General features: G+C 37.2%; 2 protein-coding genes across 4 annotated transcripts; both read right to left on the bottom strand.

The window, feature by feature from the left end:
- Positions 1-2291: 2291 nt before the first annotated feature.
- Positions 2292-9921, bottom strand: vegfd (vascular endothelial growth factor D). 3 transcript variants are annotated; one of them, XM_043252294.1, is made up of 7 exons: positions 9309-9907; positions 5087-5285; positions 4814-5004; positions 3932-4065; positions 3422-3525; positions 3116-3237; positions 2292-2397 (listed from the first exon to the last, which is right to left on the bottom strand). In XM_043252294.1, the coding sequence occupies exons 1-6, from the start codon at positions 9396-9398 to the stop codon at positions 3140-3142; spliced, it is 816 nt and encodes a 271-aa protein (XP_043108229.1). In that variant the 5' UTR covers positions 9399-9907; the 3' UTR covers positions 2292-2397; positions 3116-3139. The 3 variants fall into 3 exon arrangements, with proteins under 3 accessions (XP_043108229.1, XP_043108231.1, XP_043108230.1); XM_043252296.1 differs by having other exon boundaries at positions 9411-9903; XM_043252295.1 differs by lacking the exon at positions 3116-3237 and having other exon boundaries at positions 9309-9921.
- A 430-nt stretch (positions 9922-10351) lies between these two features.
- pir (pirin) lies at positions 10352-19999 on the bottom strand. The gene is made up of 9 exons (XM_043252293.1): positions 19712-19999; positions 19508-19600; positions 16310-16390; positions 15077-15283; positions 13448-13532; positions 12968-13012; positions 12253-12335; positions 12086-12152; positions 10352-11777 (listed from the first exon to the last, which is right to left on the bottom strand). Exons 1-9 carry the CDS (start codon positions 19799-19801, stop codon positions 11659-11661), a joined length of 870 nt encoding a protein of 289 aa, XP_043108228.1. The 5' UTR covers positions 19802-19999; the 3' UTR covers positions 10352-11658.
- Positions 20000-20129: the final 130 nt, after the last annotated feature.

The following is a 20129-nucleotide window of genomic DNA, read 5'->3' on the forward strand; positions in this document are numbered from 1 at the left end:
AACTTAGGGAAAAAAGAAAACATTCAGCGAGTCATTTTGAATAAGTTTGTTTAAATAAAGCATTCAAATGCTTTCAATTCATACACTAAAATAAACTGGATAGTGGAGGTGCTGCATTTGTGCTGTAATCGCTTTAGAGACATTTTAGTTCATGTCAATATAAAGCTGCTGCTGCAGTTTAATGTGACAAAGAATAGCGTTTTAGCGGTTTGTCATGTTAAATCTCTACTCATTAGAATACTAGACAGTCCATTTAGTCGACTGAACAAGCTACTGAAAGAGAGAAAGGTTACTGTGACACTGTCCTTTATGCACGAGCCAACTACATGTCACTTTAATGTAACTAGAGTCAGCTTTGACATCTTTTATTCAAGGTAGCTACTTATCATCAGAGTAACACGCCATAATAGGACTCGTTGGGCTTTTACAAAAGTTTTGCGTTATTTATTTATTTATTTATTATTGTGCAAATCTTACTGAAGGAAGAATAGGCTGCCGCAACCACCATATGACTAGTTTTTTGTTTGAGAAAATTAGCCGGGCATTACTGGCTACATAAAGAAAAGTCAATAAGGAATAATTGTGTAGCTTATAAACAGTAACAAAAGAAGCAAAAAAAAGTAGCTACATATATACAAGTAAGCTACTGAACAGTCTGTGGACAGGATAGACGGGCTAGTCGCCACCCTGGTATCTGTTTTTCAGGTTAAGTGTATTTTGAAAGTCTATTTCTAGAAGAATATACCTTAAATATGTCAACTGTTTCTGGAAAGAAAGATGTGGTTCAGTAAATGTACTTTTAAGGGTGAATTTTAAACGAGCACAAAGCCCAGAAATCATTCAAACCATAAAGAAAGTAAAAGGTTCACAAAATGAGTATAATTTAAAAGGTTTTGAGTCATAGTTCAAGACAGAGATATGGGGCCTCATTTATAAAATGCTATGCAGAAACCATTGATATTTTGATTATCTCTCAAATATTCGTGATTCGTAGAATGAAGGCATGCACAAAAACACATATACGTCTCTTTTTGTGAAATCTGTCGCAAATTCTCTTGAACTTTCACACAACTGAAGCTCTCTGCCTTGTACGCGCCTTATAATTAATGTCAAAACACATAAAAGATCACCAGTTATCATGCAATTCCTTTCATTTAGAACAGCGAGCTCCAAGAACAAGCTTACATTTCCAAAAACCTGCCGAAAAAAAGTGACACGACACTAAGCACTTTTCCACATTAAAAGGTAGTTTTACAGACTGGTGGAACAACTTGCTAAATGGTACTACAGACACTGTATTAATCTGCAGCATTTTCCAATCTTAGTGTATAATAGGAATAATTGTAGATTGACCAATTAATAGCTTTCTGCATTTTATATTTCCGTTCTACAGTGTTCGAAATGCAACACAAGAGACACATTTTTAATTAAAGTATTCCTATTAATCAAGGTTTTTCTGTTGACTTTCAATGCCCCTTCTTTCGAAATGTACAGAAATGCTTTCATGTGTTCATGTTGTTTCATTAATTCACTAACTCACTTTATTACTATTTATTACAAATAGCTTTTAAGTTCTGGTGTTTTTATGCATCTAAATTCATAAAAGTCATATTATTTTGTGAATATTATCTTGATGAACAAAACACGTAAGTTTCATGAACTATGGCTGAACACAGAGCTTTTTGTGCTACCCAAAATCCTATTGGCTTTTTGTCGAGGGAACCATCCTAATGCTAACAGCTGATTGGCCTACAGAGTGGCGTCATAGTTCCCCCACTACTCTAAGATCAAATCTGAGCATACACACGTTTTTTTTTTAAATTGGCCCATGTCTTTATTTAATCAAGTACTGTTGAACATCACAATCATAGGCCTATTTTATTAAACAGCTCCGATACATAGTTTGTTTTATTGTTGACAGCATGCTCAGTCGTGAACACATCAACTCGGCCATTTTCTCAATGAACGTGGAGTAATGAATACTTCTGTTTTGCACATCATCCCCCACGTGGTCCTCTTGTGCCATGGAAACATAGACCCTATTAGCCCATTTTGAAGAATTATCATTTATGCTTAAATATAATTATTTAAGATATAAATTATATTTAAGAAATTCAACATACATTCTTTAGGGTGAAACGTTGTCTTCAGTGCAAAGGAGACATTTACCTCAGATACCGTTCTTCATGTGTTCAAACAGAAAAGCAGCATTGAGTTTATATTTGGAAAGCTATCGCTGCCATGTTACTGATGAGATGTCTGAATAAATGTTAATAAAAGTATTTTTATTCGATATAAATAGAGAGATAAATAAATTAAATGGTGTTTTGAAGTCTCTGCGCTCGGCACTTGCAGATTGTCAGGGCGTTGTGTTCATCGTTGTTTTCTCTCTTGCAGCTGTTAAAAGAGAATGATAAGAATATGATAAGAAATAGCCCAAAATTCCTAGTTTAATATTTTCCACGAATCTTAATAACGTTCTATGCTTACTGAATGACAAGCACTTTGCTTTGATAGCGAGGGATTTACAGTCGGAATTTTTACTAAACGAATTGCTCTGAAATTGCTTTAGAATTTTTTTTCTGTATTTTACTGTAATAATAAATATGGAGACCTGAACAATAGTACAGTAAAATTATTCCCACGGTGTCAAACTGATCAAAGAGGTGGCACCAGTTTACGTTCGGTGTGGCTGACTGATCAGAATTAGGTATTCTTGGTGACAAAAAAAAAAAAATAATAGTGCTGTCATTATTTTATGCAATGGTGATTAATCGCACTTATATGTTAATATTATATGTATTTTACAGATAAATATTTTTAATATATAAATTTAACATATTTTCCTTAAAAATATACATGCATGTGTGTGTATTTATATAGACATAACAAATATGCACAGTACACACGCATATACAGTATATTATGCAAACAAAAATATTTTGGATGCACTTAATTATTTGACAGCACTAATAAATAACGTCAAATAATATTATTAATAACCAATATGTTCAGTGACAGAAAAAACACTGTAAACTGTAATTAAAATACTGTCATTTTTATTCAAACTTAAGGCCTTAGAGTTTTAATATCCGATATTTCGGGAATGTTCTACCTTCAGAAGATTTGTTGAATCGTGTCACGTATGGTGTAATCTGTGTGTCCATACTTTTGGAATACATTCACATCGCTCTACATCAATCTCACAGTCTTCCTCACTGACAGTAGACGGAGGCTCTGGTATAAAAATAAAAATAAAGTATAAATAAAATAAAAGTATTATCGCAGATTTAATGAATGTCATGTTGTTGTATGTGCCTTGACGTGTTTATATTGAAGTTTCTGCAATATAGCAACTAACATATAATAAAAACGAACGAGACATTCTCAATACGTGAGTTCAAATCAAGTACCCACTGACCTTGTTTACTGGAGGGGTACATCACACATCGCTCCGCCGTCCAGTCCCATATTAAACCTTTGTTGCACAGCCTCTTGTCTTCTGGTTTACGTGTAGGAGAGCAACTGCACACACACACACATATTATTACGCCAAGAAGCTCTTGAACTCCTACATATGGCTGCCACTCAGCAAAGCCCAATCTGTAATTTCTCCAAGAGCAACATTGTTGTATCAACAGTGAATAACACAGCATGGCACTGGAAAAATAAGGTTCGGGTCTTACATTTCAAGGAGCTGAATGTTACACCACATGAAAGACCCAGACAATTTCAGTAAAAATGCATTGCACTGTGTAAGTTCAGGGGAATGCTGATTGCCACATTGATAACTTCATCCAACTCTATCTGTTTGTAATCAGCCTTAAAACCATTAACTGAAGAAACATTGCTGAAGAAATATTACACCGTATACCTATTATTTAATGTCAAGGTTACACCCAGTTTCACACAAACCTATTCTTTCACTAACCTCTTTTTGTGTTTCTCACGAACATGTCTGCGGATCAGCGAATGTTCCTGGCACATACACTCAGTGTGATTGGCTATTTTCACCAGCACGGGCTCTGGTCCAGTTTTATACGGAGCCAGACTCACACTCAAAATCTGCGAGAAAGAGCGTGTCTTTTACAAACAGTTAAGTGGAACATAATGTACGCATTAACGTATATGTTGAGGAGATAGTTCAGCCAAAAAATTTAGTTCTCCCTCATGTTGTTCCAAGCCTCTCTCTTTTTTTCTGAAGAATGCAAAAAGAGAAATTTAGAAGAATGTTTCCATTCCCATTTTTCAATTTATTTATAACTGATGAGTGCAGAGGCTTTACAACTTAAAACGTATACATAAGCACGGTAAAAGTGGCCAGTGTGAGGTTAAATAAAGTAAGTAAATTTAATATTTATTTTTGGTTGAACTGTCCCTTTAAAGAAATAGTTCACCCAAAAATTAAAATTAAAATCATCATTTATTCACTCTCAGGTAGTCCCAAATCTGTATGGATTTCGTTTTTCTGCCAAACACAAGAAGAACGTTTGTAACCAGACTGTTTTGGGTCACCATTGACTTCTATGGTATTTCTTTCCTACTATGGAAGTCAATGGTGACCCAAAACAGTGTGGTAACAAACATTCTTTAAAATATCTTCGACAGAGCAAAGAAATGAATACAGATTTGTAACTAGTCGACGGAGACTAAATGATGACAGAATTTTAATTTTTGGTTGAACTGTCACTTTAAGACTGTGTTCTGTTTACATATTGAACTGCACATCATTTCCACATAAATGAGCAAGAACAAACAAATTGTATTGGACATTTGTATGTAATACCCACGCAATGCAATGAGTAGTGCTCACAGTTTTATTGACATAAGTCACGCTTGTATTACGGCAGGTAACTCCCTCTTTGTTGCAGCAGCCGCCACATCTGAAGACAGAGACGCAGGGGGGCTTAAAGAACACAGCCGTATTGGTGCCCAGCTCTTTAGCCACATCTACACATGTCTCTCTGGGCATACATTGTGTTTTCTGCCATTCGTCATCAATATCTGCAAAAACAAGCCTTATTTAGTTACACAAAACTATGTTCACCAAAATGCTCAGTGCTGTGTTCGCAAGAGGGTCTCCAACCTTTTAGCATCTCTGGGCTAAAGGATGCGGCTGCATAGCGAGTGGATCTGCGGTTCTCAGGCGGCGTAGCGTATTCAAAGTGCTTCAGCTTGAGCCTGCATCTCCACAGCTTCCAGTCCGGGTACTCGGTCAACATCAGAAGCTCGTCCAGACTCCCAGCATCCCTTAGTTCCTGTTCCCACCTCTCCTGGTTTGTGTCCTATGGAGAAACGCAACCTTGAATGTGAAAGAATGAGCGCTGCTGATTGTAACATGGATGTGAAACATTTTTTATAAGAATATGTTTGAGGCACGCTGAGCCGAATAATACAAATTCAGCCAAAAGTATGGAACAGCACAGCGGGAGTTGGATAAATAGAAGTATTAAAAAAAATGCCCACAAATTAGAACCACCTTCTTTCCCAACTTTACAACCTACTACAAAGACTTGCTTCATACAAACTTCCTGTCTGTGAGGTATGTGAATTCTTCCCAGGCTAACCAGTAGGATATAACTAACAATGCATTATTAGCTAGTTAGCGCAAAGCTACTAACTTCTTCAGTGGTAGGCTACAACTAAAACGAAAAAAATCTAATCTAATGCACATTAAAAGGAACATATTATTTCTATGCACTAGATGGCAGTAGTGATAATCAACATCGGATTTTCTCAACAATTTTTGGCTGTGTAGAATCAGCATTACACCAGGGAAAGGATGCAGCTGTTCCTCATGTAGTTTTGCCACCAAGGAATATGCAGTGTTCCATCAGACCATACAGATTCTTAGTTTTACAGCTATAATCCACAGAGTGTTGTCTTAAAACCTGAAGAAATATGTTAAAAATTGACATAATAATGCAATATGGGTAAATGGAGTCTTGAAACATCAAGTAGTTCTGCATATAGCCCCAAGTGATGGAGGTCTAGAAAATAAAACTTTTGTGCTCAGTCTAGGCTTATTGTCAGGCCATTGAAGTTCAATTTTTTTTCTCTTTCTCAAACACATGGAACACCCTCTGGCAGAGGCCCACTCTAAACAACTGGAATATACGCTCTATTAGCTCAGTATGGACCACCTGTTTAGAAGCTTAGTGAAGACACAGATCCCAGGGATTGGAGATTGGGATGTGCGCCACCAATATGAGCAGAACATCATAGCTGTTTTGCGAAACATGGATTGAATAACTACTAAGTGCCTGGTGACAGCTGCAGAACAACCTTGACACAAGTCACAAGTGGTCAAACTTTCAGTGGCGATACTGATAGAGAGAAAGCAGGGTAAATAACTAGCAGTATAATGCTGATGATGATGTACATTACAGAGTTTTTTATTGGTCTGTCGTGGCATTTCGCATTCTGGTATATCCTAATATTCCTACTGCATATCAGTGTGCTCATCTGGAGACTTTTTAGTATCTCTTGTGTAACAATGCAGATTCATGTTCTCCTTTCATACAGACACAATGGTATTGTGACTCATCTATTGATTGTAGTGAAACACACAATATTTGATTACAGCTTAACCCGAAATGTTGACGGTGCACGCATGCTGAACTTAAACAATGTTGATTACGTTGATTACATTCTGAGGTACTCTGCAAAATGGCTAAAGACTTGGAGAGAAGTCTTGAAGAAATGCTGAATAAATTATGTTATTATTGCTTTCTTTGTGCATTCTCGTGACTTGTTAAAATTACCTGGACTATTTTGCCAATGTCTTTGCTATGTTTCTGTGCGTTGATGGTGGTAATATATTCTTGCTGTCTATAGAGGTTCAGAGAGCTCTCAGATTCCATCAAAAATATCTTAAAAAAGACATATTAGGCTCATTTTTGAAAAATGTAATACAAGTCTCTGGTGTCCCCAGAATGTGTCTGTGAAGTTTCAGCTCAAAAAATTGCACAGATAATTTATCATATCATTTTGACTGTGCCTATTTTGAGTTGAAGCAGAAACACTCGGATTTTGGTGCCTGTTTCTTTAAATGCAAATGAGCTTTTGCTCCCCACCCCCTTTTCCAGAATATAGCTTTTTACAGCCATTACAACTCGTACTTGCTAAAAACAAAAATCGTGCTAAAATCATGCATTTTAAACCATATTAGTTTAAACTTCTGAAATGCGGTTTTCTGAGTGGATACATCCAAAGCACAAGGAAAGCGGCAGTCACAGCATTTGACTAAACTGAGTTCTCAAAAACACACGTTTACATTTAAAACACACAAGTTACAAAAACAGTCGGTTATATCTGTGAAGGTAAACAGCTGGGAAAGAAATCACATGTTTATTTTATATCTGTGTGGCAGCAGCAATATATAGAAAATAAATCAATAAATCCACTGTTCTCTTATTTCCTCTTAGGCTGGGACTCTAAATAGTATCCTTTGCTTGTCTGGGCACCCAAAGACAGAACAGTTAGCATGTTTTCCTCGAACTTGCTATTGCATTAAAACTGGTACATCGTTGTCGCTTGTGTAATCAAAATGATGCCGCAGCAGGTGGAAATTTATAGATTATGGGGCGGAATTACTGTTTTTCACATTTCCTTGGTTGGTAGAAGCACTGGGTACATAATTATTGCACTTAAAACCTGGAAGAGTTAGATTTTTATTATATATCTGTCACCTTTAATTTGTGTTCTGAAGATGAACGAAGGTCTTACAGGTTTGGAATGACATGAGGGTGAGTAATTAAAGGCAGAATTAAAGTTTTTGGGTGAACTATCCCTTTAAGACTACAGTTACTTTTGGGATAAAATGAATCCCAGGTCACTAGTTTTCCCTTCATAGAGAAAAGCAAAGTTTATGAAGTAGATTGCGAACATAAGGGAAGAGTGCCCATACAAAGCGTGAAGTCTCATTTAATATTGAGAATACTGAGTTAAGCAGGCAAAAACCAGCACTGGCTTGGTTTTAAATGTTTACTACACACCGGGTGTGTCCCACAAAAAGGGTGAATAAAAAATGGCAATAGGGGCAGAAGGACTTTCAATAACGCTTTTATGAGACGGGAAAGCCACAAGGCGGGCGGAAAGTAAAACAGCCAAGGCTGGGATGGAGAGGGCTGGCACGCGATATGGAAGTCATCACTAGAGAAGTCTCGCATCCTGCTGTAGTGTAGTGACATGATCTTCTATGATCTCTTCAATATGTTAGGGTGGAGCCGTCTGCTTTCACTTAGCCATGCAAACAATGCAACAACAAACAGAAAGAGCAGGAGTATGAGGAGGGATATAAAAGAAAGTACGAATATGAGTTACAACTGTGCAAAATTAATGAGGTGGAGGCCCCTAACAAGGAAGAAGAAATGAGATGGATGAGAACACTGAGAACTTGAACGTATAAAAAACCCCTACAATGCCTCAGGCTGCATTTGGATACCAGGCTACATGCCACACACACACACACACACACACACACACACATATGCTTACACAGCCTCTTTATGGAGTGTATCTGTAAAAACTAATAGGATATTATGCTATTGCGCCACTGCTTGGAACCCATAACCCTTCTTACATAACCTACCATTGATATATGCGCACAGAAAAACAGATGAATGGCCTTAGCAGCTTGTCTTTGGAAATTCTCACTAGTAGCCATAGAGTTCCCAAGTTTGCTTCCAGGTGGAACATCTGTCTTACTTAGAAAACAAAGATTCTGAACATTGTCATTTACTTCTGACTGATTTAAGACTTACTTCACACAGTGTTTCACATATTGGAAAATGATCAAATTTGTTATTAAGAGACCTCAAGGCCACAGCAGGAGGCTTCATCCGGCCTGTTGAGCTTGCCATAGGTCCCTGCTCAGTGAGTCAGCACAAAATGACGTTAAATCCTTTTGAAAGAGCCTTTTGGATTTTTATTTTTTTCGTCTTTACAAGAATTAAGGTCATACAGGTTTAAAGTGACATAAGGGTGAATGAGCCTTTAAAAATAAAGTTTTTTATCGCATCTATGGTTCCATGAAGAACCTTCAACATTCCCATTCCACAAAAGGTTCTTTGCAGTGAATAAATATTGTTTAAATTTATAAAATGTGCTACGTTCTTCCTTTGCATCGTTGGAAAACCCTTATTTTAATAGCTTAAATGCATTCTAAAACTCTTCAGTTTAAAGACCTCACAATGTACGACAGTTGAAAATCTATAAAAATGAACTAAAAAGTAAACAAACAAAATATCCGGAGGTTTTAGCTGCACTTTGTGTTCTACATGTCTGCTGAGGGATGCCATACTTACTCTCTGGGGTCTGTAGGCATCCACGGCCAGCATCAGTCTGACATACAGGAGTAACAACATGTGAAGTCCAGCACATTTCTGTGTCTTCATCCTGCTACTTACTCTCAAGGATACCGTCCAGCGACTGAGCAGCGAGGTAGGCCAGTCTGCGTTTACACTCACGAAGCAGGTTTCTCACACTGGACCACACAGACGCACCAACAGAGACCTGTCACAACGAGCTTTCCCGGAGCCAAATAGGCTCTCCTCTTTTTTTTGAAAAAAAAAGAGGAGGAGAATGAGACATCAATCGGTGCTTAGCAGTTTTTTCCTTTTTTCTGCGATTTTCTCTGATCAGGACAAGCCCTTGATGCTGTCATCCGTCTTGGACCGGCCAGATTTGGCCCAGTGTCTCCACAGATCCAGATATGTCAAAGTATATGTGCTTGCAAAATCCGCCACGGGCTCACATCCAGTCTTCTCCAGCCACCAGTGCGTGCAAGGCCGTCTGCGAGGCGTGCATGTCTGTCCCGGTCCCACTCTGCTGTCACCACGTTTCCTGCTTGCCGACTTCCAGGCTCAGTTGTCTCGCACACAGGAACATGTGGTTTTAAATGTGATCCAGACCTCTACAGAGGGCAAGGAGTGAAAGAGGGGGAGGAGAAGGAGGAGTAGGAGGGAAGGGGGAACGGAGGGATATAGCGAGGAGAGAGAGAGAGAGAGAGAGAGAGAGTGTGTGTGGAGAAGAGAGACTGAATCTAGCCAATATCCCACTTAAATTCAGCAAAGTTAGGGGATGAAAAAGGAGTGGAGCTTTCTGTGTTATCTGTGAGTCACTCTCAGGCAGATGCAACAATGAGCTTGTAATACGAGTCGGGAATTAAGGGGCGCTTTAATGCAGCGTAATGGCTTGTGAGTGCCGTTCTCTGCACCCACGCTCTACCAGCTCTATCGGATCATCTGAATGCTTTTACTTTAAAAGCTTCAAAAGAATCTATTATCAGCGGACCAAGGAATCTATTAGCAGACTGTTTGTGTAGATTCTCATCACTTTATTCAAATGTGGATAAATTACGTGGTCAAATGTAGATTTAAAAAGACATTGATATCGAATGAAGGTAATCATGTTGTGATCGGATACAACAGCCAGAGAGTCGAATAAAAATATAAGGTAACACTTTATTTTGATAGTCAACTTTAGACATTCTACTAACAGTGAATAACTTTGCAACTACATGTCAACTAGCAGTCATTATAGCATTGGTAGACCGTCTGCTTAATATCTTCTAATCTTAGAAAGAGAAGGTTATAGAAGATTCTTAACCTTATCATGGGTCCACAACATACAACATACCGACTGTCAGAAACTTTGCAAGTGTATGTCAACTTATTCAACTAACGCTAAACGTACCCGAACAGCCTGCTCTGAGAGTTAGAAGACATGGAGTTGCAAATTAATGAGAATTAGCTGATGTTGCAAAGTGGATGATCAAAAAAAAGTGTAACCAATAAAAACAAAAATAAAAAGATTCAAATAAAAGATAATTAATAAACAAAAGTTACAAGAAATACATAGATTAAAAGTAATATACGACTTTGTAATAATCAGAAATATATCAGAAATAAATAGAGAACATTTTGCATATGTGGCCCCAAAAATATTTGTACTTTTAATTAACACTTAATTAACACAAACACAAATGATGTTTGAGCTTTTTAAACTGTAGCTGTTTTTGTATTTATTTTTAACTGATGCCAAATAGATTTTTAGCGGATGTATAAAGTCAGTTTCTCTCAAGTTCATACAGTTGTATTAGCATATGTATTATGTATGCATATTTTCTTTCAGAAGGTTTTATAATAGCAATGAATGGCTGTTGAGATTATGAAGTCCAGTAAAGTGCATCCATCCACCATAAAAGTGCTCCGCATGGCTCTAAGGGGTGAATAAAGCCATTTGAAGCAAATCGAAGTGTTTGTGTATAGAAAATATCCATATTTAAAAGTGAATAAATCATAAACTCTAGCTTCTGCTAACAGTCGTATGTGTGTTCACAAGCAAGTGGCATCCAGCAGATGACGCGGGACGCAAGTGTAACGCAAACTCTTGTGATAATCTGCTGAGCTCACGAAAACCAAGTTTTGTTTACAGCAAGGAGAACCGGTCTCCTCCAACAATTTTCTTTACAAATCCTAGTTTCGTACTAATCAGTGACTGGTGTTTTGATTTGCTTTCTCCTCGTTTGTTATTTCTCACAGCTTATGCTATATATTTCAAATATCCAAATACTCCTTGGGGCCGCTGAATATTAAGTTAAAGGTATAAAAAAATAAACAAAGCACATATATTCCCATACGGAGGGATCTTCAATTAAAACCTTTGACCAATCTTTGATCGCCAAACTTTTGCCCTCTCAAATCCATTAGCGGCTGATCTGTAGTCTGAAATGGTTTGATCAATCTCTTCTTGTGTGTTCATGACAAAAGGCCCTGAAAGAAACAAATCCTCTGGGTTGAAGAAAAAGTTTTGTATAACATAGAAATATAGAATGTTTATAATATTACAAATATATCCACATGCAATATTTAAATATTCAAATAAGCACTGTTAATTTCACATTAATTTAATTTAAATAACTACAATCTTGCTCCGTATCTATATTTAAATCACGTTTGACACAACAATGTAATGCATTTTCTCTATGTCCAATACATTTAATTTAATTAATAATGAAATCATGCAATCATACCAATAATTTAATAAAATACCAAATATTATCTATACCATTATAACTTACCATGCTGAACCACAGGTTCATTAATGGGTTCACCAGCTATTAACACAAAATGAGACTCTTCAGCTGCCTAGAAATAATAAAGAAGAGAATAAAGAGACTGGACTGGATTCATACAGAAACTACCAGAGTACTGTAGTTTCACAGGAATAGAAGGAGGGTGAAAAAACCTTGTTTTCCACTCTGACGCATTCACCGTCCTCCAGAACCACTGTGTGGTGTGGCTCAATTGTCCGCAGATCATCATCTGGGCCTGAGGGAAATTCAAAAAGAGTGAATTTCACAATCCTATACAAGATACATTATAAAAGTAGCCATACACCATTAATCATTTTACATAACCAGACCTGGCTAACAACCCAAGGCTGATTCAAGGTTATTGAAGACCGGATACCCCACAAACCAAATTAAATGAGGGAAAATGTCAGCAAGAGATAGGTTTTGTCACAAGATTCTTTTGTATATCAATCCGCCCACTTTTGGGATACTACTCAACAGTTGCTCAATTTATACTAAATGTATTCCAAAGATCAACAGCAATGTACGATTCATTTAGAAACTCCTTTGAAGACACAAGTGGAATATTTACTGTTAATGAATGTGTATTTGATTTCCTACAACCTGGAAATCATCAAAATCAACCTGATAAATCAACATATCAAACGTTGCTTTGGCAATCTCATTTCTCAACGTGAGAGTTTAGAGTTGCCATTGGCACAAGATCATAGGAATAGTCTAAATGTCTGTCAGATGTCCAAGAGAGAGAGAGAGAGAGAGAGGAAGTGAAAAATAATCATAAAGCACCTGCTCGTATTTCAAGGACAAAAAGCTGCTGGTAGATTTGCCTGTAGGAATTTTTTTTATAAAGTCTTCATTTGAACTCACCAGTGCTTAAAGAACCTGTGAGGGTGTAGATGAAAGCTGTCCAACCTGAGAGAAAAATGCTACAATTAAAACATTCGAACTGTAATTATAATATTATATAATAATTGTAGGGTTCATGTAGCTAAATCAGGCCTGATTTGATTGACCTATTTTACATGAATCGACCTTGTATATTCATATACAATAAAAACAAAAGTCTGAGACCAGCCTTTTGTAATAAAACCGGAAGATGTAATGTTCTGAATAATGTAATGTTTTATGAAAAACAAAAACTGTTTTAAGATAATAGGATCATATATAATTAATTAATATGTATTCATTTGATTACAGAACATTATAATATCAATATTCTGCATTATAAGCAAGAGATCTGACTCATATATAAATATATAAATATTTTCATGTCTTGATGTGATTGCATTGGCCATTCTGAGGCTGCGTAATTAAATGATCATCAGGAACTGATAATAATATTTTTACCTTTAGGAATTGGCTGCAAATGTTTTGCACCTTCCTTCAGCACAAAGTCCAGATACATGGTTGGAGTTCTCGTGTAAATCTTTGACTGGCGACAGAAAAGGCATGTAAATACTACAACATAATATTTAATCTTGAAAAAATGATGGTTAACAGCAGAAGACTACTGTGACAACAACATTTTATGTTCTTTATTCATAACATATTCATTTTTACCAGATTTTGTTATTGCTGTAAGACAAAAAAACAAGGAAATTGGTCAATATTGTTTAAATTATGAGCTCAAACAGATGTAAAAACATTGTGTGTGAGTTCCAGTGCATATCTGCTTCCAGTAAGCCCAAGTATTTGGCTGACCCACATTTAACTTTTAACGCTGCATCCACCCCTCTGCCCTAGAGAAACCCTCCATAACCACATTTTACATTTACAACATATTACAAAAACCACTTCCAATGAGGCCTGCTCTGAATTTCCTGATGTTGTCTGAAAGAAGGGGCAGAGGATGCCCTTGCAGCAGCAATTAGCCTGATGGACTCCAGTATCAGACCATTAAATCGCACATTCTGATTGGATGGAACATTTACAGTCAGAAATTTGGATCAAACGTTTGGTTATAGCTGCTCACCAGGACCCTAGAATCTTGTATTTTGTATTCCTGTAAATCATACAGAGACGGACAGAAGCGTGGGTAATAGTTGTAATGTGTTGATAAATGGACGCACAACATTTGTAGTTTGCGAAACTACAGACGATAAACAGATGTAAGTGTCAGTCACACGCAGGCGTACTGACTACTCTTTTTTCGCTCTGTGGATTGGTTCAAAGAGTTTAGAATAACTATGAGGAGCATGTTTTCTATCATCTGATAAACATGAAGGACTTCTGGCTGCTAAAATCATCCATACTTCATTTTAATGCTTTAGTATATCTTATAATTACTGGAAGACCTTTTGAAACCTTTTTTCTTTTTTTTTTTCCCCCTGAGGGTAGCATACTTATTGATAATGAAAAGAGGGATATGAATGGAAACTATGAGGGGAAAAAAGGAGAAACTGGGCTTTCAACAAGCACCTTTTCTCTGTGAAGCACTTGTGCTAAGTACGTTATGCTAGAAACGACCTTACTCCAAGGCATCCACGTGTTTTAAACAAAAGTTCCATTACTTCTCCAGTCATAATAAACAACTGGATAGGTATTTTTTAAGGTTTTCCATTCAAATTTAAATGTATCTGCTTACGAAGAATTCCAATTTTGAACCTTCTGAGTAACTCATTGAACACAACCGATTCATATTCACGCATTAGTAAATTGTTGTATGCTCACACAAATTCGCTGATTTGCCAATTTATTTATTTTTTTATGTTTTCAAAAAAGCCTCTTATGCTAATGAAGCATTCTTGGGAAATGTTATATTGTGAAACATTGTTGCAATTTAAAAGAACAGCTTTATTATTAATAATTAAATACCAGCAATAAATAGTAATTGAACAATCAGCATATTAGAACGATTTCTGGAGAATTTCTTGAATAATAGATTTATCTCAAAAATCCCAATATATACATATACGATTTTTCCAAGAAAATTGCAAAATACAAATCTGCTCTGAGATCTTGTGCTATAATACCAACCTTTACTCCAAGAGCTTCCCCTGAGATGACGTTCACCGTGACTCCATCTTTGCTGGGTTTAGGAACCTCTTTGCTCTTCAGCTCCTGGTACTGAGGCTCCACCATCTTATCTGCACTTTTCAGGTTCACCCAAAGCTGAAGGCCATGAATGCGTCCGTCTGACACAGGCATCTCAGCGTGTATTACACCGCGACCTGCCGTCATCCACTAGCACAACAGAAAACACAGAGAACGGTACACCTATCTGGTAGTAATTGCCAATAAAGAGACTAACCGCTTGGTTCAGGGGCTTTACGCACTGGTTAATGTCATCTTCATGTGGAGAACGAGAGATATTTATGAGCTTTTATTTCAACGTAAAAATGAACCACTCCAGTTTTACAACAACGGCTTAATATGCCTAATGGAGCACTTTTCTTTCACCTCTTTCTTTTTTTGCTCTCTCTCAGTGGAAATTTCCATTCTTTCTGAGGTTTAGCAGCCACTCTCAGGGAGCCACTGGGCACTAGGTGGTTTGAGTTATAGAGTGAAACACTCAGCTTTTTCCTTCTATGCGCTCTATACTGGTATTATCAGGGAGTCCCTGCGTGTTTGATGGTGAGGCTGTAGCCCCGGTAGCTGGAGGTTAGGTGCTAGCTGTAGTTAAAGTAGTCAGGCCTTCAGACATATTAAAGGCCCATTAAAACATTCCCTTACTGACCCGGGAGAAATTGAGACAGCTTTATGACACAGAAAAACACAGGAAGTGGCCTTCGGGTGTAAAAGCTCTTGGTCCATTTGATGAGTGTGTGTATGCATGGATATAACATCCTATTAGATGTAAATACATTTTATTATAGCTTAATTTGCAGCCATTTTTATACCATTCTATAAACATGGTGGCTTTTTATCTATAGACTTGTGTAAGTGAACATATTTCTGAAGTGTTACAATTGTGATGCCACTTTATATGTACTTACATTTAAATTAATCATTTGAATTATTAATTTATCACTTATATTTAAAAAAAAAGCCTGTATGTAATTACATCTGTTATTAATTACTTTAAACATATACATTATACATTATAATTACAATGTTGGCAAATCCCTTACAATTTATCTCAGTAGCAGCAAAAGTGCTATTCAATACAATATAAACACAATAAGTACCTTGTCCTTTTTCTCTTTTTTTTTGAAATCCAAGTGCATTAAAAACGTTCAGCAATCATTAAATGACTAAGAGGTGCTATACCTGAAGATCCCCAGGTTGTAACCTCCCGCTGTGACCACAGGAGTCTTCATGGGCTGTTACTCCACTCAACAAGTATGTTACCTGTGCAAAAAGAAAAAGATATTTAACCGCATGCCGTATAATGAAAGAAAGTCTCACGTGTAAAGTCTTTGAAACATGGGGATGAGGTGTAAGATAGTAGTTTTCTGGTTGAAAGCAAAGCATGGAAAAGTCATCAACTTGATGTTCATTTAGAGGAAAATAAACATGTCAAAAATCATACAGGTGAAAGGTGAAACATATTTCAAGGTTGCGTTTGCAGAGAAAATGCAAAACGTTTATGCTTGAGGGATTCTGCTAAAGCCCTGATGGACTATAAAGCTATAAATGCCAAAAGCAGAAACATCCTAGGCTGTGAGATGGAAAATAAGGGTTGGCGGGTGATGTTCTGAAAAAAGTGAATTTTCAAACATAATAAACGTAATTTCAAAGAGAACAAGAGAGGGACAGAAGAAAAAAAAATATTGTGGCTCAACAAATCAATTTGAGAAAGAAATTAGATGTAGAATGACATAATCATACAAATGTCAATGCCTTACGTATTTATACTCCAATATACCACACATAAACAGACCTACAAATAAGAATAGAAGATATATCTAAGCCCATATATCAAAAGTGGGTCCCACCTTCTATGGAGTATGGCATGTTTGACCTTATGGCACAAGTCAAGTAATCTATTCCAGTATAACTCTGTGCCATAGTGCCCTGGAAGGGGCAATGATCTGAACATTTAAACAGTAAATAATTGTGACACAAATACGAATACACAGATTTTTCAAAAGTCTAGTAAAGGTCTTTTATGCCCAATAAATACTAATTCCTTCCAGGCCAAGACAGAGCTAGAAGCTAGATGCTAATGTGTCATAATCCAAATTTGCATATATTAAAAAACATCTTCCCAAGTTAAAAAAATCTGCCCGCAGCCATTTTCCATATGGCCAGTGAAAAAGCAAAAATGAATGCACATGGTCAGCTAAGGTACAGCGTGGACGGATCGCATGCCATCTCCCACACAAGACTACGCTGTTCTCAACAGGATGTGGGAGGCGGGGTAAGAGGTTAACATCTGACCCCTCAGAGGCTTGCTTGACCTGTGGCCACAGGCAGCCTGTGATCTTCAAGCACAGCTGTGATCCGAGGGTCACGTGACTGTTCGCGAGCAAACACACCTGCATGTTTCATGCAACATAGAGGTACAATTCCAGTAAAGCTCAGACACCCTTAAAAATAAAGGTGCTTCGGAGAACCTATTTTGTCTAAATGCTTCCATAAAGAACCTTTAACATCTTAAAACCCTTTTGGTTTCAGGTTCTTTGTGGTGAAAGAGGGTTCTTCAGATTACAAAAAGATCAGAAAGAGATGGCTCTTTAAAGAACCTTTGACTGAATGGTTCTTCGTGGAACCAAAAGTGGTTCTTCTATGGCATTGCTATTAGTAACTTTTATTTTTAAGAGTATAATATATATAAAAAATAAACCTCTAGTACCTACAAGGAGAGCCTAAACTCGACGAGAAGACTGGACATTTATCCCCAACAGCCTTGTTTTGATTCGCATCTATCCTGATAAAAACCCATTGTATATTGTTTGGCTGCGTTATATACTGTATGCCTGCAGAACAAATTGCTACTCTAGAGGGAATAAATATTTTGGCCAATATTTGGCTTTAGAGTGTTCTCATAATGAGTCACTTTCCAGCAAGTCTCTGAATACAACTATTACAAGGAAAATCCATTCATTAAGAAAGATGACACATTCTCTATAGTGAGTGAGACGAGAGTATATCTGTGCAGATGGCTAAGGATGACACCAAACTGTTTTAGAAAACAAAAAACGATTCCCACAACCGCGCAGACCCACTTTCCATAGGAACGGTTTACGCCAGACACGTTGCCAAACTGAGTAAACAAATGAGCACATCACATGTTGTAAATAAATAATCAAGGAGACCAGAAGGCTAAGTGAGTTGGTCAGCTTTTCTTTAGTCAAGTTTCAGAAAATACTCTCAGGACCATTTCTGGCCAAAATGCTGTCACTGTGAAGGAAGTGTTTTTAATGACCATACATTCCCTCACAAGTGAGTGAACAGTTATTGAGTACTTAAACTGCCAAAAAGGATGGGAGTGGTTTAATGAACGGTCTTTATACGCTCGCCAGATTTGTTAAAATTGCCTGTTTGGAGATGACACGCAGAAGAACTCCTTAAGAAAAGATATAAACTGAAAACGAAATCCAATAGGCTTTAGTTACATCATAGCAATCAACTGGGATTAGCTAACTCCTCGTTACAGTTGTTTGTGGGAAGGGGAATTATAATTCGAGAGTGCATCTGATTGGATAAAAATGTTTGCAGCACAGGATGAGTCATCAATGTTTCTTATCCGTTTTTTTTTCTAAAATTAAATATAAGATAATAAATAATCAATGCCAATATTCTGCATTAATCCAAAGACGACCACAAAGTGAAAATTGAACTAAAGTCAGTTTTGGGTGACTGCAGTGCTAAAACGTTAAGAGCCCGTACGCCCTCTAGTGGTCAAAGACGGCTATTAATATATCAATGCGATGATAAGATTCTCCTATTTTAACTCGTTTCGGCGTGTATTTTTAATTCAGTAAATGTTAACGATTCCGACTGACATTACTTACTTGGGGAAAAAACCGTAATAGCCTGCCGCACGTAATTATTAATACGGTTGTATAAACGTCATTCAGAAACATGTCACCTTGTATGTGTTACTTTTCTCATCGATGTGTTGTGTGGACTAATCACAGCAGCTCGTTATTGAACGATAATAGTTCAACAAGTTGTTTCACAGAAAACAGATTTCCGTTTGTTTTTCAGAAAATGTGTAGGCGTTTAATAGAATTAAACAACTACACATTTAAGTGTATCAAATTCTTTATCAGACAACAATAAACGTGCTGAAATCGTCTTTTTGAGCCGCCACGCGCCTCCTGGAGGAAGACTGCGATTTTGTCCTGATCAGAACCGACAGGTAGAAGACTAAACATTAGACTAGGCGTTCAGTTCATTTTATCTGACTGCAAGGATTTGGGAATTTAACAAGAGTCGCCCTCTCCGTTACTGTAATAATCCATAATTTAAAAGTAGACGACTCTGCCTCTTGATTGCCGGAAAATAAATAGCGTTTACCGTCTCAAATCCACGGTGAGGATGATCAGGAAAACCAGCTGGTTTGGCGATACAGAATTCATCCAGCATCAAGAAAGGGTCGAGATTCTTCAGCTGAAATAAAACAGTGCGTGTTATGCAACGTGTCATAGTGCGTTTCAAAATAAACAAAGATCGAGTTTCACGCGTAATAAAAAAAAATGCTAAAAACAACTGAAAACGTACTTCTTTCCGTCCTATACTCCTTCGAACCCGAGCCCCGACGCCTTCAGACTGTTCCACACTCAAAACGACCTTAGCAACTCTTCTAATCATTTTTCTAAACACCTTTATATCTCTTTATAATCCCAATATTTTGCTTCAATTCTCGTTTACCGAGCTCCCAAACGCACCGGAAGTCAAAAACGAAACAAGGTGCACATTTATTTAGACACGACTCGTCCCCGTAGTGTGTTTCGCTCTTATTGTAAATCCAATTATCTATGACAGGTGTGTGTTTTACATGTTGACGTTTTGGGTTCGCCACGGTTTCCTACACAGTCCCACGAGAGTCGGATTATTTAAAGGCGCAGCGCAAGTCACAATGACGATGCAAATGTTGAGCCACAAAAAGTGACTATGCATTTACACGTTTCAGTCCAAA

The sequence above is a fragment of the Puntigrus tetrazona genome, chromosome 11 (assembly GCF_018831695.1).
Source record: "Puntigrus tetrazona isolate hp1 chromosome 11, ASM1883169v1, whole genome shotgun sequence".
Classification (NCBI taxonomy): domain Eukaryota; kingdom Metazoa; phylum Chordata; class Actinopteri; order Cypriniformes; family Cyprinidae; genus Puntigrus; species Puntigrus tetrazona.

What these genes read in the sequence shown, in the direction of transcription:
- vegfd (XM_043252294.1), bottom strand. Translation starts at nt 9,398, where the DNA reads ATGAAGACACAGAAATGTGCTGGACTTCACATGTTGTTACTCCTGTAT. An exon ending in TAGCCCAGAGATGCTAAAAG is followed by an intron (nt 5,005 to 5,086) that starts GTTGGAGACCCT and finishes TTGTTTTTGCAG; the next exon opens with ATATTGATGACGAATGGCAG. An exon ending in TGACTTATGTCAATAAAACT is followed by an intron (nt 4,066 to 4,813) that starts GTGAGCACTACT and finishes TCTTTCTCGCAG; the next exon opens with ATTTTGAGTGTGAGTCTGGC.
- pir (XM_043252293.1), bottom strand. Translation starts at nt 19,801, where the DNA reads ATGATTAGAAGAGTTGCTAAGGTCGTTTTGAGTGTGGAACAGTCTGAA. An exon ending in TACAACCTGGGGATCTTCAG is followed by an intron (nt 15,284 to 16,309) that starts GTATAGCACCTC and finishes CTGTTGTGCTAG; the next exon opens with TGGATGACGGCAGGTCGCGG. An exon ending in TGAACCTGTGGTTCAGCATG is followed by an intron (nt 11,778 to 12,085) that starts GTAAGTTATAAT and finishes TGTTTCTTTCAG; the next exon opens with GGCCTTTTGTCATGAACACA.